This window comes from Megascapheus bottae, chromosome 19 (assembly GCF_031878675.1).
Source record: "Megascapheus bottae isolate mThoBot1 chromosome 19, mThoBot2.hap1, whole genome shotgun sequence".
In the NCBI taxonomy this organism is placed as follows: domain Eukaryota; kingdom Metazoa; phylum Chordata; class Mammalia; order Rodentia; family Geomyidae; genus Megascapheus; species Megascapheus bottae.
This window is the reverse complement of record NC_143527.1, coordinates 11,702,496-11,726,616: the sequence shown is the minus strand read 5'-3', so window position 1 is coordinate 11,726,616 and position 24,121 is coordinate 11,702,496. Positions and strand designations below refer to the sequence as shown.

General features: G+C 41.3%; 1 protein-coding gene across 6 annotated transcripts in view; it reads left to right on the top strand.

The window, feature by feature from the left end:
* Nucleotides 1–24,121, top strand: part of Nedd4l (NEDD4 like E3 ubiquitin protein ligase) — a 187,707-nt gene that overhangs the window by 102,655 nt on the left and 60,931 nt on the right. For all 6 annotated transcript variants that reach the window (XM_090353032.1, XM_090353030.1, XM_090353031.1 and 3 more), the window contains one exon: nt 19,833–19,883. Coding sequence is in view for 3 of the 6 variants with exons in the window: in XM_090353029.1 (XP_090209155.1) it covers nt 19,833–19,883 (51 nt within the window). In the remaining 3 variants the exon portion in view is untranslated. The remainder of the gene's footprint in view (nt 1–19,832; nt 19,884–24,121) is intronic.

Here is a 24,121-nt window from a genome sequence, read left to right as displayed (position 1 = left end):
TCATGGAGTGACATTAAACTGTAGATATATTTGACACAAAACAGGCATTAAATAATTTGCTGAATGAATGAATGAAGAAATGACTAATGTACCAATCATTTATAGCATGGTTTTGTAACCAGGAAGTTCAAGAAGGAAGTACAACAACCAGATTTCTCTGGTTAATCTTATTAGTGTGAAGTACTTGTAAAAATAGATCCATATTTGTTGTTTGGAAAAACTGAACGAGATAGAAACCCATTGTCTGGCAGGACTTCATTAATGCAAAAGGAAATAGATTCTGTTCTGTGTGGTGCTTCAGCTCCTGAGTTCTCCCTCCTAGCAAACCGGAAAGAGTTCCCAGGTTTGAGTATCCAGGTTACTTCATGCCATAGGCACAATAGTAACCAGGCCTGAATTTGCTAACACATCTGAAAATAGAGCGGTAATCTCTTATCCTATTGCATGTGACAATTATGTTAATGCAAATGTAGTATTTTAGAAGTGATGTGTGAGGAAAAGAATCTCTTCAATATCTTCTTCAATGTTGGGGGGGGTTGTTTTTGTGTTTGTTTTTGACCAGTGTTTGAATTCATGGCCTAGGCTGCCCCTTGGCTTTTTCACTTAAGGCTAGCACTGTTCCTCTTGAGTCACAGCTCCACTTGGGGCTTTTTGGTGGTTAATTGGAGATAAGCATCTTGGATTTGCCTGCTCAGGATGGCTTCAGACTTTGATCCTCAGCTCTCAGCCTCCCAAGTAGCTGGGAATACAAGCCTGAGCCGCAGGTACCTGCTTGTTCTCTCCAGTCTAGAGCAAGACAGTTTATTCTCTCTGTGTAACTTTGATGCAAATGTTTATTACTGATGAGTAACCCATGCTGAAATGCAGAATGAAATTTTCCTCAGATTCTCTCTGATGAGAATCTGTTTAGACAGAGAACTTTCTGTCTTATTACAAAGGTAATGATATGTTGGGAGCCAGAGTGGAATCAAACTGTACTTTGATTTGCATCAGACAATGGCTTTATTGTCTTATTGTTTTCTGGCCTTATTCTGTTTAAATGACCTGAGATTTTACCATATGAATGTAACACCTGGAAGTTCCCTGGTTTAAAGAAGGGATAGAAGCCTGGAGTTGAGAATAAACGAGGCAGCAGTTTTTACCCGGGCTGCAGACCTCCCAGACCCGATGTGTTTGTCTCTCTTCTATTTTTTCCAGTCCCTGCCCCCTATTTCAGGAACCCCAATTTGCTGCCGGTAGGCCCCGGCAATGATAGTACTTTGTTTTCCCTGGCTGTCCACAGAAAAGCCCACTGGTCTGGGTCATTAAAATAGACAGGTGTGTTGGCATACCCAGAAATCTGAATGGTTTATTTATTACTTATTCATGAGGAAAGCCAGTGTAGGATGGCAGGCAGGGCATCTGCACGATCACCTATCCAGGTTGGCAAAAAAAAAAATGTCTAGTACCTTCAGCCACAGCTGGCTAACAAGCTGTATGACCAGAGTGCCACAGATGCCCCAAGACATGCCTTCCCCCACGAGCAGTCCTGTCCTTGGCTGGTGTTTTTCTGTTGACTCTCTTGGATCCTCACCACTGGACAGAACTCTGCTCCCTTTGCCTGGGTGGAAGAGGGGTATTCCTGTCCCCTGCGTCTCACCCTGCATCTGCCATCTCTTTCAATCCCAGGTCTCCTTTGCCTACCCCCACCACAGTCATGCTTCCTGTCCTCTGCTCTCCCGTAGTATTTTATTTTTACCTTGCTTGTGGCTCGTATTACATTCTGTCTTGTATTTATAGAAGCCTCTATATATGTCTCCACTTATATCCTTTTATCTAAGTGCCCAACGAGGCCAGGGATTTTTGTATGTTTTCCCATTCCCCACTGAGGTCTTGTGTAATACTTTATATGTCATTAAATTCTCATTAAATGTTAAATGGATGAGTTTATGATGTACTTTTTTTGGTACAAAGAAGTATATGAAATGTAAACTCCCTAAGGTTAGTATTCTCTAGGATATGTAGACTATATACAAGGAGCTTAATAGATGGTTATTACTAAGTTGAGCATGAGTAGGAAAGTGGCATCTTTTGATCTCATAAAGTAACCGTGAAGGCAGATGAATGGAAAGCTATCCAATCTTCTGCATCCTTTTATGAGTTTAGTATACTGAGATCCCAGCAACACATTTAGGATAGATAGGATGTACCTAAAGTAATATTTTCTTTGCATATGATTTTTCTGGGTTGTTTCAGATTCGCCTGTGTAAGGACCAAGAACTTGACATTAGTGGTTTAAATAAATTTGCCAAGCAATATAAAAAAAATAGTTAATCAGGGGAAATTTGTATATTACCTGGTATGTATTAGGCATAGATTAATTCTGGGGTTTGGGGAATAATTGTATCTGTGAATTCTCCATAGATGGTTCTTTGTAAAAAGAACCAAAAATGGCTTGTGTCCCGGAAAATTCAGTCTAGCTCATGTGACAGTCTAGCTGCCTTTTTTTTTTAAGTTAAAAATACATTATTTTTAGCCAGACACTAGTACCTCACACCTGTCTAGCTATGCAGGAAACAGAGACCTGAGGATCATAGTTTGAAGCCAGCCTAGGAAGGAAAGTCCACAAGACCTTAATCTCTAATTAGTCAGCAAAAAGTGAGGAGTAAAGCTGTGACTCAAGTGGTAGAACACCAGCCATGGGCAGAAAAGGCTAAGGGTCAGCATCCAGACTCTGAGTTTAAGCCCCAATGCCAACATGTGCACACACACACACATGCACGTGTGTGTGCACACACATATGCACACACAAATAAATAAATTAATTAAAAAAATTTATTGTAAAGGTGATATAGAGAGGGGTTACAGTTTCATGATGCAGGTAGTGAATACACTTCCTTTTCAGCAGTTTCCAAATTATTTTAAAAAGTAGTAATGAATACCCTTTCATTAAAATATATCAAATGATGTGATATAGAAATCAATGTTAATAAATTATTTAATAAAAAAAGATATCATATGGTACCTGTGGGCCTTTTGCAAGTAAAAAGAAAACACAATGATTTTAATATCTAGGCTGTGGACAATGCAGCTCCTACTTAAGAATTCCCTGGCCATATGCTGTGGTCATGTAATAATAAACTGCTTTTTATGCTGTCATTTATTTAAAGTTTTAATTAACATAGCCCAGTCTTTACAAAACATCTTATTACCTTTGACTCACTATTTTTTTCTGGTATATAATAATAGATTCACATGACTTGTTTATTTTATATGCAGTCTGAGTAAGGAAATTTTGATATTGGGAAGTTGTTTGTATATTGTTTGCCTTCGGTGCTACCAATATTTTGTTGTTGTTCTGATCCTGGTGTTGACCTTTCTTTTTCGTCTTTGCACATGGGAACCCCAAGGATGAACTGACATTGTAGAAATGTATGCCCCACTTCTGCTTGCCTCTTTCTCCCAAAATAAGCAGAAGGATTCCCATTCCTACCAACTTCTGCTAATGTCATCTTAATTTAGATAGTCAAGATAAACGAGTAGGATTTCATCATAAGTGGTGGGGTTTCTTAGCAAGGCTATTGAATTTGGTTTGGTGTTCCCTAATTTTGTACCAGTATTTTGTTGTTGTTGTTGTGTTGTTTTTAAGATAAAGTTGCATCTGGGGTGGGAGGGAAACACTTGCACTGAATGGCTTCAAATCCATTTTTTTTAAGCCAAGCAGCTGTTCACCCAGATTTCTTAGGAAGTAGCTAAATTAAAATCCAGTAATTCTGAAGTGAACAGACACTGATGCTCTTTCAAAAGCTAGCAGCTGTGACCATGTGAATCACAGAGCACTGGGGCTTGTTTTTCTGGGACAACCTCATCGTTCCACATTCGGTTAAACCTCTAGGCAGGGTTGATTTCCCTCCCCACCTCATGTTTTGATATTACAGTTTGAAAAAGCAATCGCAGTGATTTTCTGTTGCGTGTCTGTTGTTAACGAATGGGCTTTATTACTTAAGCTGTTATATAATAACAGCAGCCATAATAAAACCTTGAAGTATTTGATGGCCAGTGGAGAATTTTGTTTTTAAACAGATTTATATTTCGGGGCATTTCTAGACTCAGAACAGAATGAATGGAAAATATAGAGATTTCACATAGACTCTCACTCCCTCCACTCATACAGTCCCCACCCTTCTCGCCCCTTATCTGTACCCCACTGACCGTCATACATGGTACATGACAGGTGACTGACACACTGAATCATCAGTCCCTAACTGACATTGAGTACCCTCATGATGTTACTGAAATGTGGGTTTAGACAAGTATATAAAGCAATGCCCATCAGGTCACTGGCACAGCAGTATTTCAGCTGCATTACAAGTCCCCTGGGGCTCTGTCCCGTCCTTCTTCCTACCTTTGCCACTTTCAATACTCCACCATCTTTCTACTTTCTCCACCATCTTGTCTTTTTCAGGCAAACCTATACTTGCAATCATACAGAATTTAGTCTTCCAGATTGGCTTCTTTCACCAATAATGTGCATTTTAAGCCTCTTTTGTGTCTCTTCATGACTTTCATAGCTCATTTCATTTTAGCATAATATTCAATTGCCTCTGGATAAAGCATAACATCTAGCCACTCATCTGCTGAAAGTCATATTGGTCACTTTCAAGCTTTGGCACTCATGAATAACGCTGATGAGAGCTTGAAGAGACATCAGAATTTGAATACTTCATTGTTCGTAATATGCTCTCAATTGCTTGGTATCATGCTGTTGTGTTTGTGTTTCTGACCATGCTCAATACTAATTGTGAAACAAGATCATGCAGTAGACTTTTGTGGACATATATAGACAGAACACCTGTAGTTGCACATAGCACTCAGGACACATACATGAAAATAGGAGATTTTTGAGAGGAGACTCTTAAAATAGTAGAAAGTGGTCAGTGTCCTTCATGCTTCATAGGAGAAAACTAAAAGTTGAGTGTCTCTTATCTGATGTGCTTGGAACCAGAAATGTTTTAGAATTTGAAAAATTTTTTAAAAGGCAGAGATTTTGAAATGCTTGCATATATATTATGTTGGGGATAGGAGGAGGTCTAGAGACAGAATTTATGTTATAGTCATATCTTATCCCCATGGCCTGACAGTAATCATATTTTTAGTGTGCCGTGATCTGAGTAACCCATCATGAGACAAGGTATGGGATTCTGAATATGGTACATCTTGTTGGTTCCAAGACAATGTAGGATTAGAATTTTCAATTGGTTGTGTTCACCCTGTAGTTGTCAATGAGGTTGGTATTAATTCAGATATTTGGTTTGAGAGATTTCATTGCTGTCTTTGTTTTACCAGAAGCTCCTTATCATGCACAGATCCAAGAGAGGGATTTCCTTTATGTACCCCCAGCAATAGCCTACCTCATTTGTGACAGTATTCAGGGACGGACTTCCAGATAGTCTTCTCATCTCCTGCAGTGTTTGCACTTGACTCACTGATTGAAATTTTGTTTGGGCTAGGACTCAGAAGTTGTTTCTACAGCACTTTCAGGCGTGTTGGATAGGCAGGTCTTTGGTCTGAACTGGATTGCTCAGTCTTGTAGGAGCATCTTAACAATTTCAAGGGAAAGGCCTCCATCTTTCTACCTATCGGTTCATTGCCTCATAATAGGCTTTGAATTGGTCTTTGCCTGAATGCAGATTTCCTAAGGCTGCTATATCACATTGCTAGTGAGGGACTTAAAAGTTGAAGACATGTATTGTGTATTCAGCTCTCACAGTTCAGGACACCAGTTCCAAGAAGCTGCCATCAGACTGATACTACACTTCCAGCAGGGCCTTCCCCTCTAGGGTTGGAGGTGATGGGAGGCCTGAGCCTTGCTGCCCTAGATGCACTGCCCACTGGCATTCCTGCCCTCGTGGCTGTGTCCCTGTTTCCATGGTCACATTATCCCCCTTCTGTTTGTGTCAGGTCTCTCTCTGCCTTCTTGTCCCAGGACACTTGTGAATAAGTTTAAGGGCATCCAGGAAAATCTTCCCATCCCATCATCCTTAATTTAATCACATCCACAGTTACTTTTCCACGTCACATTTTCTGACACAGGGTAGAAGGAACAGCTATATGGGCTATTACTGAGTCTGCAGTATCCCATTTTTACAGCCTCGGGGTAGTTTACAGAGGAGAAAGCCAAAGAACTCCAAGTGTGTCCTGCAGAGGCCATTCTGCCCTGAAGGTACATCGAGTGACTGTTGAGAATGTATTATGAACTGCATGCTTGTACCGTTGCTAAGGACTCTGAGAACTAGCGAAGCACATAAAATCTATTGGCAGGTCACTTGTGGTTTTGCTAGAAGAGAAAATAAATATGTAGAAGATAAATTGTGAGAAAAGGTTCCATTAGATCTCGAGAGACAGCAGGTGACACCTTCAGTGAGTGTCTGAACACCCAAGTCTGCCCTTGGAGTTGAAAGGTGGCAGAAAGGGATTTAGATGATGGTCCTCTGTTTCTCACCTCTCATCTGTTTGCCATCCTAGGTATTTTCATTGTCCTTGAGTCTTTTCCCAAGGGCCTCCCTCACAGTGTACTTTGCTTTGTTGCTTTGTTATTCTTTTTGTTGTGTTCTGTGATAACACTTGTCTGCTGCACACTTTCTCGAATGAAGTAGCCATTTCAAACCTTGAAGGGACAAAGATTGTGTGTCTGTGTTAGCAAGTATAATTAAAATCACCTCAGCCATGATCTAGGATGCAGCCTCAAGGAAACACATGTTGGCTGAGATATATCATTGCGTTATTTCAGATACATTTGAATTTTTGCTTGGCTGCATGAATGCCATGTGTCTTACTGTAGACTATGGAAATACTCTTCTGAAAGAGGAAAATCAGAATTTCTCCTCCATGTTAAGGAGTTGTTACAGTTCATTTTGGTGGTGGTTCAGGGAGGCCTGATGTTCAACTTACTCATCTGTAATCTACAGAGACAGTGTAGAAAGCCAGACCAAGCCTGAGGTGGAAGTTTGGATCTTCTAATATATGACTAGCCTCGTTCAGTGCAAGACTTGAACACTGTACTTAGTGTTTCTAAACCACACTTCACTGATATTCCACCTGAAGCTAATAATTGTGTCTGCTTTGGGGATGTTGGGATGATTACATGAAACTAGTGCACATAATAAAATGGTTAGAACATTGCAGTAAACTCTATGACAGCTTACTCCTTTTCTTCTTCTTTTTCCTTAAAATTGTTTATGATTTGAGTTTATTGGCTATAGTATACCTAAGTAATCAAAACCCTGCGCTGTCTGGTTCCCTTGAGACAAGAACAGGGTAGCAAATTAAATAGTTCTTGAGATTCCATTTCATTTTGTATATAGATCAAGATCCAAAGTTACATTTTATATGACAATGTCTCCCTGTATTTTTGTCTCCTTGACTTCTCAAATTATGGCTATGCATATTTCTTCCAGGAAAAAGTCAAATGAAATAAATAAATGGCTGAATTTGCTGATCAGAGCTAGTAACAATTCGTAATGTGACTGAGGATTTCTTGGCCATCATATTGATACCAGTAGCCTTCTAAATACTATGTTTAACCAACTCACTCAAATGTCCACATCAACTTTTGCTTCTAAATTGTAGCGTGTTCATTTACATACACAGCTCCAAGGTGATGAAGGTGAAAAAGTTCTGCATTTCAACACAAGTCTACCTCTTGAACAACAACAACAACAAAAACATTCTGGCTTATTCTATTTAGTTAAAATTCCTATTGTAATTTCAAGGATAAAAATATATTCTTCCTACACAACACTGCTGTTTGCTAGACACCATGTGCAACCCTTATGATAAGGTGCCAGGAGAAGATGCCATTTCGGGGCCTTTGTCCATGTGTCATGTTTTTCTCTTCTGTCCCTTCTGGGAGGAGAAAGACATAAAGACAGAACTTGGCTGAAATGGATAACCAATTTATTTCTTGGCTTCTAGATACCAATTTTTTTTTTTCTGCCAGTGCTGGGTTTGAGCTCAGGGCCTCAGCACTGTCCTTGGACTTTCTCAAGGCTAGAGCTCTACCACTTGAGCCTCAGCACCACTTCCAGCTTTTTTGTATGTATGTGGTGCCAAGGAATCGAACCCTGGTCTTCATGCATGCTAGGCAAGCACTTTAACCACTAGGCCAAACTCCCGGCCCCTAGATACCAAATTTTTGAGCTTTTTTTTTTTTTTTTGACAAATTGAGCCTTCAAAAGAAACATGCAGTATCTACTCAATCCAAAACATTTTTCACTACCTCTGTGCATGTTGAACATATTTTAGCTTCTATTTGATAACTTGACACTGAAGTTGCCACTGTCCCTGTGGCTTGGAAATATCCTGAATTGTTTTCTACAGCTGGGAAGAATCCATTCAGCCCTGTATGGGTATCTTTTACCAGTAAGGCTTGAAATGTACAGAGAGACCACCAACACCACATGGCAGTTTTTAAAGCAAGTATTTGAATATATCTATTTAACTCAGAGTGTTTGATCTCTAGGCTGTTGATATTTACCAACTCCCTTCCTCCTGTTTAGCCCATCCGTGTGATCATTAGAGGTTTAATTTTTTGGAAATTTCCCTACTTTGGTCAGTGGGAAGGTCAGGAATTTCATGGGGGAATGCACAGATGAGGTCAGGAGTGGCAGTAGGCCACTCTGGCTATTTTTCTTTCTTTCCTCATTCCAGAAAGAACTCCCCCCGCCTCCCCATAGTATAACAATTGTCTCGGCTACAAGTTTGGCCTAGTGGTAGAGTGCTTGCCTAGCATGCATGAAAACCCAGGTTCGATTCCTTGGTACCATATATGTAGAAAAAAGCCAGAAGTGGTGCTGTGGCTCAAGTGGTAGAACACTAGCCTTGAAAAAGCCAAGGACAGTGCTTAAACCCTGAGTTCAAGCCCCAGGACTGGCAAAAACAAACAAACAAACAAACAAACAGTTGGCCTCAGGCATCTCTGCATTTAGGGTGCTGGTTCTATCCATGCAGTTTTCACTATTCCTGTAATAAAGCATCGGATGACAGACCATTCCTGCGTTGGAGCTGCTCAGAGAGGTTATAGACCTATGCAATGTCTCAGAGCACCTGAGCAAGTTAGTCCTGCCCAGACACCTCAGTTTTGGGGAACAGCCTTTGCATTTTAAGCCAGTCTCTTTAATTACAAGATAAAAACACCATGAATATTTCTGAAGTCTTTGTCCTAAGTAAAGATTCTTACGGGGGAAATGGAAGTCACATGAATATCAACCTGAAGTATCATGGAACCGAATGCAGAATTATCATTAATATTTGATCATCAAAAAAAACTTTGTCCTGGCCCCATGCTCAACTCCAGTGGCAGCTGACCTCTGCTGTAGTCATTTCTCCATGCCCTGTGGCTTTCTGCAAGTGACCATAGAGGACTTGTGCTTGGTCCGATGGGGTTATTTGCTGCGAACCTCTGCCTGGGTTCACAGTGTAATTGAAGTCCTAAATTGATACCAACTGGTATTTTATAGATTGCATAGGCTTTTTCTAGCCTAGGGATTACTGTAAATGACAGTTTTCTTTAGCACTGAAGAGTTCATGTTCTAGAGCAGCCAGTATACAAACATATAAATGGTCTCTTGAGAATAGCTTATCCATACGTTATCCTACCTGACCATCTTTTAAGGTAAAGAAAGAGGAAAGGGACCACCTCTAAAACCCCTAGAGTGAATCTCTTTAGTCTCCTTTAGTCTTTCACTTTGGTCGTTACATTACACATCATTCATTGCTTCCTATGTTTATTTAAGGGGTAAAGAACTTTATAACCTTTCATTTTTTTATAGTCCTTTCATAATGCTTCCCTCACAGAATAGAATAGAGTTTCTCAAACTGTACATACTGAACTTGGTGATACAAGAGGAGTTCTTTGGTTGTACACAGACTAACTCACCCACTGGGGTGCTGAAAATAGCTGTGTGCTTTCCAGTTGGCAGGTCCTGGCAGGAACGCACTGCTCCTCCCAGTTCTCAATAGTCAATTTAAAACTCTCACTGCAGTAGCTTCATCACATCCAATAGCAGCTTGTGGGAGCCTTCTATAGACACAGAAGCCTGTGGCAGTCTATAACCTAGGAAGAATAAATGGTCCCTGGAAACAGTGTGGTCAGGCAAGAATCTGTGTCTAATGTTATTCAACTAGTTAGTTCCTAAGCCAAGACCAGTTCTCGGGCTCCGTGGTTATGCCTGGTGTGCTAGGGCTCAATCCAGAACCCTGTGAGCTAGCACACTCGCATCAAGGCTTGTTTTTTGCTCACCTCTTTGGTCTTTTGACTCACCAGTATTGGGCACAAAGTGAAAGAGACGTGGATTTCAGGCCTGGCACCAAGGTCAAGGAGGAGAGGGATCAAAATGTAGAGAAGAACTTACCATGGATGTTGGACAACCCTAGCTGTCAGGTTTTCTAAATAACTGCTTGTATACCTACTGCTTTCAGACATGGACATTATACCTACTGCTTTCAGACATGGACATTTGGCTCATGATTCTTGCGGAAAGTCACAAAGAGCTAACTGAACTTATCTCTCCAAATTTATTTTGTGTCTTGAGCCACGGAGAACAAATTTGGTGCCTGCTAAAGCTAGTTCTAATTGCCTATAGTAACTGGATGTTTGAAAGCTTTTTTGTTTATCTTTAAGTAGTTGTATAAAGGAGTTACCATTTAACAAAGCAGTTTATGAATACAAATATCTAGATTGGTGTAGCACCTTTCAACATTCTCACTCATCCCTACCCTCCTCACCTCTTCCCTTACTCTTCTTTTTTTCCCCCAACCCATGTGGGAGAGTCTTCCCTCACTCTTCTTAATTTTTTAGGATATGCCTTGGATTCTTGACTGCATTCTCCCCGTCTTTGTTTATCTGCCCCTTGACCCTGCCCCACCTCTTTCAAGTACCCACTTCTATTTCATGGTGTTTATTTTGTTGAACCTTGACTTTGCCTTTCTAAGAATTACACTATTTGAGTTCTCCCTTGGATCTACTGTATTTCATTTTATACATTTGCATAAACTTGTATACCACCCACTGCTTTGCATATAAGTTTATTTGCTAAATATAACTTCCACATATAATAGAAAACATGCATCCTTTGTCTCTCTGGGCCTAACTTACTCCACATAACCTAATTTTCCCCAAGTCTTTCTAGTTCTTTACAAATGATAACAGTATCATTCTATCTAATAGATGAGTAAAATGCCAGTATGTATATATCATACTCTTTCTGGATCCATTCCGGGGCATCTGCACCCATTCAATACCTTGGCTATGTTGAAGTGAATAGTGCTGCAGTAAACATGGTTGTGCTGGTGGCACTGGGGAAATTTTTCTCACCTATGACTTTTGTATAAAATCCTCTCCTCTATTCCCTTTCTCACATCCCAGACCTTCTTGGCTTTGACAGCACCCTACTCTGTGCCCCCAAGTATATAGTCATAGTCAGATATGCCTCCATATTCTGACTGCTTTTGCTGTTGACTTTAAGCACAATTTGTCAAGTAGCTCAGTCCTTGGTCTGAGCCTCTCGAATTCTTAGACATCGTATGGTAAATAAACTATATCATGTTATGTCATGTTGCCTAGTAAAGCATGGTCTGGTGTGTGGAGCTTCATTTGCAGGTTTAAAAAAAAAACAAAACTACTTTAGAGGCTAGATTAAACCAGCTAGAGGATAGGATGTTCCTTTTTTTTCATATATTTTTATTGTAATTAGTAGAAGGGTTACATTCTATTCACCAGATAGAAGGTGCATTACTTCACAAACATTGATACCCTTTCTTATGTCTTGGTCCCCATTTAGGATGTTCTTTTTTTTTTTTTTTTTTTGCCAGTCCTGGGCTTGAGCTCAGGGCCTGAGCACTGTCCTTGGACTTTCTCAAGGCTAGAGCTCTACCACTTGAGCCTCAGCACCACTTCCGGCTTTTTTCTATGTATGTGGTACCGAGGAATCGAACCTGGGTCTTCATGCATGCTAGGCAAGCACTTTAACCACTAGGCCAAACTCCTGGCCCATGGATGTTCCTTTCTTACAGTAAATAATAAAGCCATCCTTCCTCATGCATGTTAGCCCTTAAGAAGTAACATGAGAAATAAAGGGCTCTCAAGGGTTAGAGTAAGAGATTGTGGGACCAAGTCTCAACCCTGGAACCTTCTGATCACTGAGATTTACATTTCTCTGCCTTCTTCCTTGTGTATCAAGAGGTAAAATTTACAGAAAGGTGAATAAGAGACAAATAGCATATTCTTACAGAGTTTCCCAAAGATGGAGTGGAGCGAGAGAGGGAAAACCATGGTTCTCAACGGGGAGGACTTTTGCCTTCACCTCCTTGTGGAGACATTTGACACCATGAGACATTTTTTTATTATTATTATCGTAACGAGGCATTAGCTGCTGCTGTGATATCCAGTGGACCGAAGCCAAAGATGTTTCCTTATGTGCTACAAAATACCAAATGCCACCCCCCCCACAGCAAAAAACTATCCAGCCCCAAATTTCGGTGGTACTAGACTTTAAAGAAACACTGGTAAAAATAACATTTATTGAATGAAATGGCCAGTTTACTAAGCAAGGTAAAGTATGTTGTTGTGGTGGTTTTGTTGGTAGTGGTGGTAGTGGTGTTATTTCCTCATGTTATAGACAAAAAGAATTGACCTGTGGTAATTAAGAATCTTCTGTTTGTTTACTCAGATACTTCTAGGTCAACATGGGATTTGCATGTACAAAATTGATCCCTTTTCTGCTGGCCTACTAGGCAGACAGGAGGTCCCTGTCTCTGGAAATAATCAGAATAGACAGCCTGATGGAGTAGCCAGCCACTTGAGTGGGAGAGAGAGAGGTCTCAGATATGTGTGGCACTAAATGACTTTTGATGTCCCTCCTGAGGATCACATCCTCTGATTCTATTTTGAAACAGGATTTGTCTTTTTAGTCCCTGTATTAGAGTGGCAGGCAGATACCCTTGGCCACAACCGGCAAAATCCCTGTGCTTTGTGCACCTGTGAGTCTTATTCCTATTAATATCCTGGGCCCTATCAGGCCAGCAGGCTAGGGTTCCAAACAGGGACAGCCCAAAGTGCGCCCCCTCCCCCATCTCCTCCACATTCCAGGCCCAGCAGTTATTTTTACCCACATATGTAAATTGGTCCACCTCCTTCTCAGTTGGGAGGCACCAAGGGAGGCAGAAAAGGAGCAACTTCAGACATTTAGAGATTGCAACCTAGGGTTGCTAGATTGTGTTGCTAATCCTATAGCTCCAGCTGTTTCACAGGTAATTGCCCTCCCTCCTCCCCCCTCCCCCCCCCAACAGAGAAAGCCAAGCAATTTACTCATATTCTTGTCAACTCTGGTCACAACTTACACTGGAGAGATTGTAAAACACACCATCATCTTATCCCCTCAACCAGAAATGTAACTGTGTGACTGTGGTTCTAGAACTTCATTGGTAATTCCAGTGTCATGACTGACCAAAAGGCTTCAGTCTCCATCACACTAGCCCTGCTCAGCTCCCCAGAGCTCTGAGCCTGCCACACAGAGAAGACAGAGTGCTTCTTCACATGTTCTGCCTCAATATGTCTAAACATCTTCTACTGTCTAAAATTCCATTTTCTCTTCATCCTTGGATATCTTTAGCTTAAAGGCTCAATATCTAATCAAAGTAAATTGTTTAATTCCCCCCCCCCAACCTTTCCAGGTTCTTTCTTACCAACCTCTTTCCTACATCTCTTTTTCTATTTTTGAAAGAAGAAGCTGTAAATACTTAGTTTTGGAAGAAACGTTTTAATTAGCTAGACTTTGCAATTGATTTTATATTTTGAAACAACAGTGTCCAAGTATTTGTCTCAGTTGGACTCCTAAAGAATTTTTAAATTCTGAAAAAGTATTTTGCATACATTTTAAGTTGGCATCTGTAATTTACCTGTCATTCTATAAGTTATTGGTCCAATAGTGGTGAAAGATGTCATTTTTAGTGTACTGAATATGGCATGCATGCTTTTAAACCTTTCGTAGAAAGTTTCTAGTATATAAGATAGCTTATTTAAGGGCACAGATACGGCTCATTTTGTGGATCATGCCTACCAAGGATTGAATTAATGAAGTCCATCATTGTTGAGGCAGTCAGCTATATTGGACTTATTTTCTACCAGAAAGTACCTTACTACTTCTTTTAATCAAATAAGCAAAATCAGATAGACGGATTTTAGATATGCAAGATCTTATCCCACCAGATTGGCACCTACATGTCTCTCTCCACTCATTTGCACACATGGCAGTATGATTTTTCCAGCCATCCCTTCATTTTGGTCCCAGAGGTTTTTATATCCAGCAAGATGGACTGTAACAAGATTCAAGAATATTTCTTATACTGCCTTTGGAAATCCCAAGAAAGGAGAAAGTAATTTTTTTTTTAAGACAGGCAAGAAAAAAGAAAGACATGGTTCTCAGAGAGCTCCACTGTGAGGAAGAGACATTTAGAAGGATCTAGATGAGTGGTTGAGAATTGTCCATGCCTAAGTATCCTGGAAAGTCTTTGGAGTATGGTCTTGTTCCCATTGAAAAGGCTTTATTTCAAAAGATGTGAACACAGCATATAGAATATTTAAAACATCTTCCATTTCTTTTTAAAGCTCATTCTTTACTCATCTCATGTTTATATTAGTATGCAGATAAGAAGAAAAGGGCACTGCAGGAACATGCACATGGCAAAGACTGTAGGACAATGTGCCTTAGGGGGTTGCTGCACTGGCAGGTGTAGCCCCAGCATCATGGTATGGCATGGCTAGTTGGGGCTTCCCGAGAGGGAAGGGAGATATTGGCAGTTAAAATTACAGGTACCTCTCATAATGATGAGAGCATGGATGCTGAGCCAGCTTGCTGACATTCCCTTTTGGTTGCTACCTCTGTGCTCTGTGGCCTATAGCAGGTTTCTTAACCTACCTACCTGGCATGAGGAAGGCACTCTGTGCCAGTTACATCCTTTGCCATCTTGAGTTTCTCCCAGAAATCAGCTGGGGCTTCTCCCCAGAAAGCTTCATTGGAGTCCACTGGCCAGAAATGTGATTGAATCTGGAACACAGCCAACAGAGAAGGGAGCCCTAGAAAGAATTTCTGCCTAGGATACCAAAGCTCATATTATGAGACTGTCTTAATGGAGCCTTTAGGAAAGATCAGTGTCTTTGCCTAGACCTGGGTGATTCTAGGTCAGAACTTCAATCATTGAAAGTCCCAAGAATGAAAGCATTCTGCATTTACCTTCTGGGATAAAAGTGTTGCTGGCTTGCAGTGTTTCATGGAACTCTTGCCAGCCAGGCAGTAAACTGGACTACTGGCTTGCCATGTCCTCAGCTATGGCAGGAACAGCTTTCAGCATCAAGGATGGGATGAAACAGGGTAAAAAGTGAAAATGGCATTGAATCCATAATGTATTTGGGGCCACTCTTCCTTTTTATCTAAATTTCCTGACACTGCGTTGATTACTGAGGGAATCTGTCATTATGTCAGTTGTTAACACCACTAGTTAAGTTCAAAGAGAAAGTAGGGGGCCTACATCTGGAATTTGGGGGGAGAGGGTCTTTTGGGGGGTTTTGTTTTATTTTGTTTTTGCTTTGTACATTTGCTGTTAAAATTTCCTTGCAGGTTGGGCTGGGACTTTGGCCTAGTGGTAGAATGCTTGCCTAGCATGCACGAAGACCCAGGTTTGATTCCTTGGTACCACATACATAGAAAAAATCTGGAAATGGTGCTGAGGCTCAAGTGGTAGAGCTCTAGCCTTGAGAAAGTCCAAGGACAGTGCTCAGGCCCTGAGCTCAAGCCCAGGACTGGCAAAAAAAAAAAAAAAAAAAATTTCCTTGCAGGAAATTTGATTTTAAAACTCCTCCTTAGGAAAAAAAATGAGTCATGTATCCTGAGAAAATAACCCTAGAGTCTTAAGAATTTAAGACAAATTATGACATAAAAGCAGAAGCATAAGATTGAACAAATGGGTCATCAAGGGAACCATTTCTATTTCACTGAAGTTCAGCCAGATCAGTTTACTTATGCCTAGTACAAACTATGAAGATATTTGCCTTATTTTTAACAAAATGTCATTAGGTTTTTTTCCCCAACAAATCTAACTTCCTTTCCTCAAGGAATCCAGTGGAGCTGTGATAGTTAATAAGAGAATGACAATTTTTGTCACAGGTTTTGCTTTGTTTCATTTTTTTAAAGTAATGGGTACATTCATTCATTCATTCATTTATTTTTGCCAATCCTGGGCCTGAGCTCAGGGTCTGAGCGCTGTCCTTGAACTTTCTCAAGGCTAGAGCTCTACCACTAAGCCTCAGCGCCACTTCTGGCTTTTTTTCTATGTATGTGGTACTGAAGAATCAAACCCTGGGTCTTTGTGCATTCTAGGCAAGCACTGTACCAGTAGGCAAAACTCCCTTCCCCTGTAACTTGTTGTTATAATAAGGATACCCCTTATTCTCTTAAAACCAAACGCAGAGGAACTAGTGGCATGAAACCCATGTTACACACACATTGTCACATTGTGCTGGTACTGAGACTTCTCTTTAGCTTTTTTGCTCAAGGCTGGTGCTCTACTACTTGAGCCACAGCTCCACTGTAGAAGTAAAAGCCTCATGAATTTCCTTCCTGGACTGACTTTGAACTGAGATCTGAATCCTCAGATCTCAGCCTCCTGAGTAGCTAGAATTATAGGCATGAGTCACTGGCAGCCAGCCTATTTTTATAGAGATAAATTTATTTATACATATAGTTACATAAATATATTTTTAATAAAGGATACTGAGTTTGGTTTTATGATCTGGTGCGTGTCAAGTGAATTTTGGTAGGAGCATGTTCAGAGAACACTTCACCTTGTGAAAGTGCATTTGAGAAAGCACAGGTCGGGTAGGAGGCAGCATGACAGTGAATGGCTGGTGAGCACTTTCATGGAAGCCCCTAGAGACCCCCCAGTCTTTGGTGTCAAAAGACTTACTTCTGGACCCCCATACTGCAAACCAAGCCCTTGCTTTTCTGCCACTCTGTGGACAGTGTAGGGGTGGAAAGCCAGCTTGGGAGTCAGCCTGCTCAATCAGGCAGATCACCCCCTAGTGGGAAACCACTCAGGTTTCGCATCTAAAATGAGAAGGTACAGTGAGAGGCCTGCCTGCTCCCTGAGCCTGCAGCCCAGACACAGAGCCTGCAGGGTGGGTACTGTTGGAAGGGTTTTGTGCTACAGAGTTCAGGCCTTGGCTCCTGACTTGTGGTGTCTAGACAAAGTTGAACTCATTTGATCGGTTTAGATGGTCTCCTAGCAGAACAACGGGGGTGTATATCTGTGCTGTGAATTTTTATGAAAATGCAACTAAGTTCATGATTCACGCATAGCCTTTCAATACCAGACTAGGAAGCAGCAATTTGAGTACCGTTGTCTCCTGAAAATCACATCCTGTGTCCTCCTTTCTGCCAGCAGTGGGGAGGAGAAGAGATGAGGATGATGATGATTGATGGTGGTGGTGGTGGTGGTGGTGTTACCACATCATGCTGCCTGCATTAGGCATGCACACAACTTATGACCAGTATTTAGTAAATTTCCATTTCTTTGTTGGTAGTACAGTTAGCTGACATTTATACCAGCTTTAAAATTAGAACAAAATCAGCCCGATACAGAATGATTAAGCCTGTTCCCCAGCTCTGTGTTTGGCTGTCCCAGGTGTGAGTCACTGGGGGGTGAGGATAGGCCTGTGAGCTGGGAAGCAAAACTTTGGTTGGTTTCCAGGCCTTCTGGCTGACTGCTGCTTTTGGTAAAATGCGCACAACTTATTGGCATCTCCCTGCAGCCTTATGCTGGGCAAAAAGTGTCCCCAGGTTAGGTTGTGGAAGCTAGAGCGGAGAAATACAAGAACTGGAAATCTCATCAGAAAGACTGGCTTGTCTCAAAGGGTGATATTCTGAGGAGTGGAACACAAAGGTGCAATATCTATGGGCATCTGATCATATAAAATTATATTTTTCCAAATGAGCTCCAGGAAATGGAAATAAGAGGGTTTTTTTTTTCTTACTTGCTTGCTGTTTTTGTTTTGTTTTCCTTTTGTCTTCTTTGTTCCTTTACCTATCTTTGGGAGAGTAAGGAGGGGCACAGAGTTAGAGTGAACAAATGCAGCAGTGAGGGAAGGGGTGACATTGTTCCAAAAGAAATAAACTGTTGGCCAGGTGCTGGTGGCTTACTCCTGTAATCCTAGCTGCTCAGAAGGCTAAGATCTGAGGATTGTGTTTTAAAGCTAGCCCGGGCAGAAAACACCATGAGACTCTTATCTCCAATTAACCATCAGGAAACTGGAAGTGGAGCTATGACCCAACATGGTAGAGCACTAGCCTTATGCTGAAAAGTTCAGGGACAGCGTGTAGGCCCTGAGTTCAGGCCCTAGGACCAATGAAAAAAAGAAAAGTAAGGAAGAAAGGTAGTCTTTATCTGACAGATTTATGTAACTATCAGCCCTCTGTATATCACTTTTATAATAACAATTTTTAAAATGCATGAAAAGGAAAATAAAGATTCATTCTTCCGTGCAATGCTTAACCAGTGCGGCCTTTGATCTCTCATTATCCTTTATGCATCCTTTAGCAGACACATACGGTTTTCCAGTTAACCAAAATATTTTTAACTAAAAAGAAATTCCTAAACCTGCAGTAAGACATTTCCATAAATCTTGTTCGTATTTACCTGCTGGTTTTCTAAATGGAAGAGAAAAGATTTTTTTTTAGGTGCATTTGGAAAATTGTTTCTGCAAATGAAAATATTTCTTAGTAAAGCAACGAAGCGACCCAGAGTCCAGATCTTGGAATGTGGTGATCTGGATGCTCTCTTTGTGTTTTCCTCACTGCAGGGCAAGTTTGATTACACATAAAGAATGTTCCAGCTTTAAGGCAGTCATAATATTCAGTGGAACTAGGAAACGAGAGGATGAGTGAAGTTTAAGAGGGTGGGGAAGGATGATGACAGGGGTGACATTGATCAAGATGCATCATCCTCATAAACTGACATGTTGAACTGGAATCCCTTTGTACAGCTGTTTAAGAAAAAGACATTCAACTTCTATGTATTGTGTGTGGTAGCAGAGACTGTCATTGTTATCTTCTGATCTGTGCCTCAGGTCACATGGTGTGACACCCTGTGGTCTAGAGCAGGGACTCCCAAACCGGAGTTCTTACTCCATGGACCAAGTAGAGACCAGGTCCCATTTAGATGGGGAAGAAGCACACTGTGTGGTAGATGGTGACATGAAGAGACATGTGTGTCCAGAATTACAGCCCTAATCCCCAGATACTGGATTAGCAAGCAGTATGCTGACTGAATTGAAATGACTTTGTTTAAATGATCTGCAGACAGTAAGATTTGATGATAAGGACACCCTGCCTGAAACTCTCAAAGCCAACTTTATAGCATATGATAAATATTCATTAGCATGTCTCCAACATTTCTGTATTGTCTCCTTTTTACATCGGGCCCAGTTCTTCCCCCAAAGCCTCACTGGCCTCACATTTCCTCCTCTTGACCACAGACTCCCAATCCTGGGAGATGAGTCCTCACATTCTGTTTAGAAGGAGGCATTAACCGGTGTCAGACAGTTAAAGACCAGATGCCGGAGCGTACCAGCGTCCAGTTCTGATGACTGCTCTCAGCCTCATCTTGGCCCTGTGCCTTCCACCCTCCCTGCTGCCTCCAGTGTCAGCTCCTGGACCACTATCTTTCTGCAGGGAAATCATTTTTAAGATATGCTAACCAAGTGAGTGGATGGAAACATTAACTCTTTGCTCTTTTCTTCATAGACACGAGACGACTTTCTGGGCCAAGTAGACGTGCCTCTCAGTCACCTTCCGGTAAGGCCAGTGACATGGCTTTCTGATCATTTCTAGCTGGTGTGTGTGGAGTTTGTTTTCTCATGATGGCCCTGACTCTCACTCCTTAATAGAAAGTGGTCCTTTCAAGGGGTCAGACAGAGACTGCTTTAGCTGTAACTGTTGTCTGGGTGTGAATCCTGTAAGCCTTCCTGCCAGCACTGCCGTTTCCTCTCCTCTTTCATCATCTCCTCTGTCCACTCTTTTTTATTTTTTGTACTTGGTTCTTTATTCCCAAATCCATCCTTCAGTTGGTTTGATTTAATGATGCTTCCCCATACTAGAGGCTCACATGCTGTTTCTCATGCTACCTCTGTATAAGCCACCCTTTCATAGGATTGGGTGGGCTTAGAACTTCCTCGGTCAACGTGGTGACAGAAGGGAAAACTGTGGATTCTGAGTGCACTTGTCTCCCGGAAATTCCCACTAGCTTAAGGAAATGCACTGCCGTGGCATTGGGTGTGGTGCCTACACCCTTCTCAGCTCAGTTGAACAAGGTGATGAGGTATAACTACAGGCAGGTGTGTGACCCACACCCGGGCTGTGGGAACAAGACCTGAAGACCTTCGTGGAGGCAGGACATATCACATTCCAGCCTCAGTTTTTCAGATTGTTGTACTGGTCTGCCTAACTACTTTCCTCTAAGCAGCAAAGTAATCTAAGTAGGAGAGGAAAGTCAAATACTTCTTCCATACAAGGTGCTGTGTTCTTAAATGCTTTGGATAAGTACGTAGCATAAATAGTCTATAAACTAAAATGACTTAAAGCACCTACTGCCTGCTTCCTGCTTTGTAGAAACCTTGGCTATTCTCATATGTCAAATGCCAAGAAAGACTGTTTTACCAGGAAAGCTTTGAAGATGGGTTGGGAAGGAAAGAGGAGCCCTGAGAAATTTGTTCTCACTCACTCAGGCAAGCTCCTATAGAAGAAAGGTTTCAAGTGTGTTTCCTTCCAAAGGATTAGAAGCAGAAGTAATAATGTTGAAATGGTTTTGTCTCTGTATAAACACCTGATACTGAGAAGGAGTATTTTGTGTGCCAACATAGACCAGTCCCATAAACCATCAGAAACTGGTGGTCTATTTCGTTTGCGTTGAAAGGATGTGAATGTCTCAAGATTTTGAACAGAGTCCATATATTTCTATATCAGATTGGTCACTGATATTGTTCTTCAGATCAAAGCTATGCAGTCATGTGTTTAAATGGTTGGCTACTTCTGTGGGTGTCCCCGACTACCCATTTACCTATAGTATAAACCACATTGTTGCCTCTGATAGGCTTTGTGAAATTTTCAACTACCTTCTTTCACCAAAGCCTTGTTGTGAGTTTTGGAATGGTGGTGGTGAATGGTTTTAGAAAGCTGAACCTGGTTCTAGAGAGTAAACATTTGTTGTTTGGAGATTGAATCAATTGAGGGAATAATTTTTAGAATTTGAATGGAGGCAAGAGTGAACTTGCAAAGAAGGAACTGGTGCTAGGATAGAAATGAATCTATTAAGAACATTTATTAAAGAAAAATTTATGTGGTGTAGGTAGGTTCAGAGAATATGATATAGGTGGGTAAAAATATAATAGTGAAATGCATTCTTTTGTATGATTGATCTACACTAATAAAATTTTTTTAAGGAGCCAGGCATGTAATCCTAGCTGCTTAGGAGGCTGAGATCTGAGGATCAGATTTCCAAGCCATCTTGGGCAGGAAAGTGTTTGAGACTCATCTTCAGTTAACCACTAGAAAACCAGAAATTGAGCTGTGGTTCAAAGTGGTAGAGGACTAGCCTTGAATATAAAGGCTAAGACAACACCTAGGTTCTGGTTTCAAGCCCCATGACCAACAACCAAGAAAGAAAAGAAAGGAGAGAGAAAGGGAGTGAGAGGGAGGGAAAGAGAGAGAGGGGGAACTTTTAGATTAAATAGGTTAGAACAGTGGACACCTGGTGAGAAAAGAGTACCCAAATATGACTCAAACCAGTAGTGTAACAACTTCTCCCACTTACGTTAATGTCCAAAGAAAACTCTAAATTGCGGCACTGTGAGCCCCATACTTCAAATTGACTCACTTTTTGAACCAGGAGTTTGGGCCAAAAGGAGGCAGGATAGGAGTGGAGTGTGGTGGTAGAACTTTAGGAACATATCTGAATAGATAGATGTTGGCTGTTGACCCAGGACTTGAGGGTATGTCAGTGTGCATATAGAACCATTTATTTATGAGAACACCTGGGTAAAACTTGCAATATTGTTCATTTTGTGGGATGATCCATAAATGTGAGTATGTGAGGTAGGTGTGAACATTTGAACCTGTTTTATGGAGTGCACAATGGATGATACTCTTTTCTTGACAGCTACACATTTTCATGGCAGGCTACATATGGCCTGGAAATCCATTGTTGGTTATTTGGGATCAAAGGAAATAGGATGAAGGAAAAAGTGTCCTGGTTGTCCCGTTTGCAGTGGAAGAGGTCAATGGAGGTCATGAGAGATGAGGAATGTTGTGGTACAATTGGCTCTTCCCACCCTCTCCCCTTCACTTTCTCAGAGGTTGAGTTCTGATTAGTTTAATATGGCCCCATTGTCAGCTAGAGAATTCCTTCCTTCCATAGATACTTAGGGAGAGTCGTGATGCTGATCTCTGAGGATGGAGCAGTAAAGCAAGCTCTCCCTCATGAAGCTCGATAACACCAATACCAAAGCTACATGTAGCCATGGCATATTTGAATCACAGTTGGTGTATTTGGAAGAGCTGAGATTGCAGTTCTACTCCATTTTAATTAAGATCAAAACCTAAGAAAGCCACATGAGGCAAGGGGCACATGTGAAAAGGAAGGCAGCAAAGCTGGCCATTGGTGGCTCATGTCTGTAATCCTGGTTGCTCAGGAGGCAGAGGTTGGACCTGGGGATCATGGTTCAAAGCCAGCCCAGGAAGGAAAATCCATTTCAAGTCATAGGATCAGCAAGAAAGAAACAGAGACAGAGTCAGCATTCTGGGCATATGAAATATGTGATTCTCAATTTCCTTTGCCCCAAACCATACCTCTAACTATCAGAGGAATCGTGAATGGGAGAATTTTTCAGGCCCACCAGAGTTTCATGGTAAATCTTAATGCTTTTTTTCTTCACTTTGGGCCTTTTCTCTCTAATTCTGCCTGTGTAATGAACTAAGATTATTTAACCTGTGTAAGATAAGGCTCTGAAATTTGAATCCTAGAATAAAGGTGAAGATACTTTTTCTTATATTAAAAATGCTTCTTAATAAAACAGTTAACTGTTCTTCCATATTGCCATATATTTACTTATTTACTTCAAAGCATTTTAGACTAGGAATGGCATATTAGTTTGTTGTTCAAGGTAATATAAACCAGCCAGGTACAGTGGGTCACACTATAATCCTAGCTACTCAGGCAGTTGCGATTTGAGGATTGCAGTTCAAAGCCAGCCCAGGCAGGAAAGTTTATGGGGCTTTTATCTTCAAAAAGCCAAAAATGGAGCTGTGGCTCAAGTGATAGAGTGCTGTTAGCCTTGAGTAAAAAAGCTAATACAGTGCTCAGGCCCCTGAGTTCAAGCCCCATTACTGGCACCAAAGAAAAAATAAATAACTCTTCCTGCCTTGCTTCTTTCTGGTCTGTTGGATGCCACCAGTAGGGAATGTAGCTCTTAGTCGTGAACTTGATGAGCAAAAGTCAGCAGTATAAGCGAATTTAGCATCAACTCATGATGTTATGAAATTGTTTTAACTCATTTAAATGCTCTATTTTATGTCTGTGAGTTTATAAAACAAATACTGTAGACCTCATGACTGTTGTTGGTTGAAGAACTTTTCCTTGTTGAAATGCTAGAATCCCACTGCTACAATTACCACTGGATACTGATGTTTGCAATGTGAACCTCCTCATGTACAGCGCTAAGTTCCCTAACCCAAAGAAGCCTCGTAGGCAGACCAGAAGGTCAATCTCCCACTTTGTCCCCTGTGGTCAACTGAGTACAAGCTCTTCAGCATCATGGAGTGGCCTACCTGTTTCCCAACAGTCCATCATGAGCACCTGCAGAATTAAGTGCTATGCTAGGTCCTGCAGGTCTTTATGTGGCAAGGCCAAGTGGCTGTCTGCCAGAAAGACAAAGAGGAGACAGCTGGAAACCCAGAGACAGGCTGGCAGGAAGGATGTGTAACGGGTGCCGTGCATGGCCAGAGTCACTGGTGTCCTGTGTTTCCAGCTGCAGTGGCCA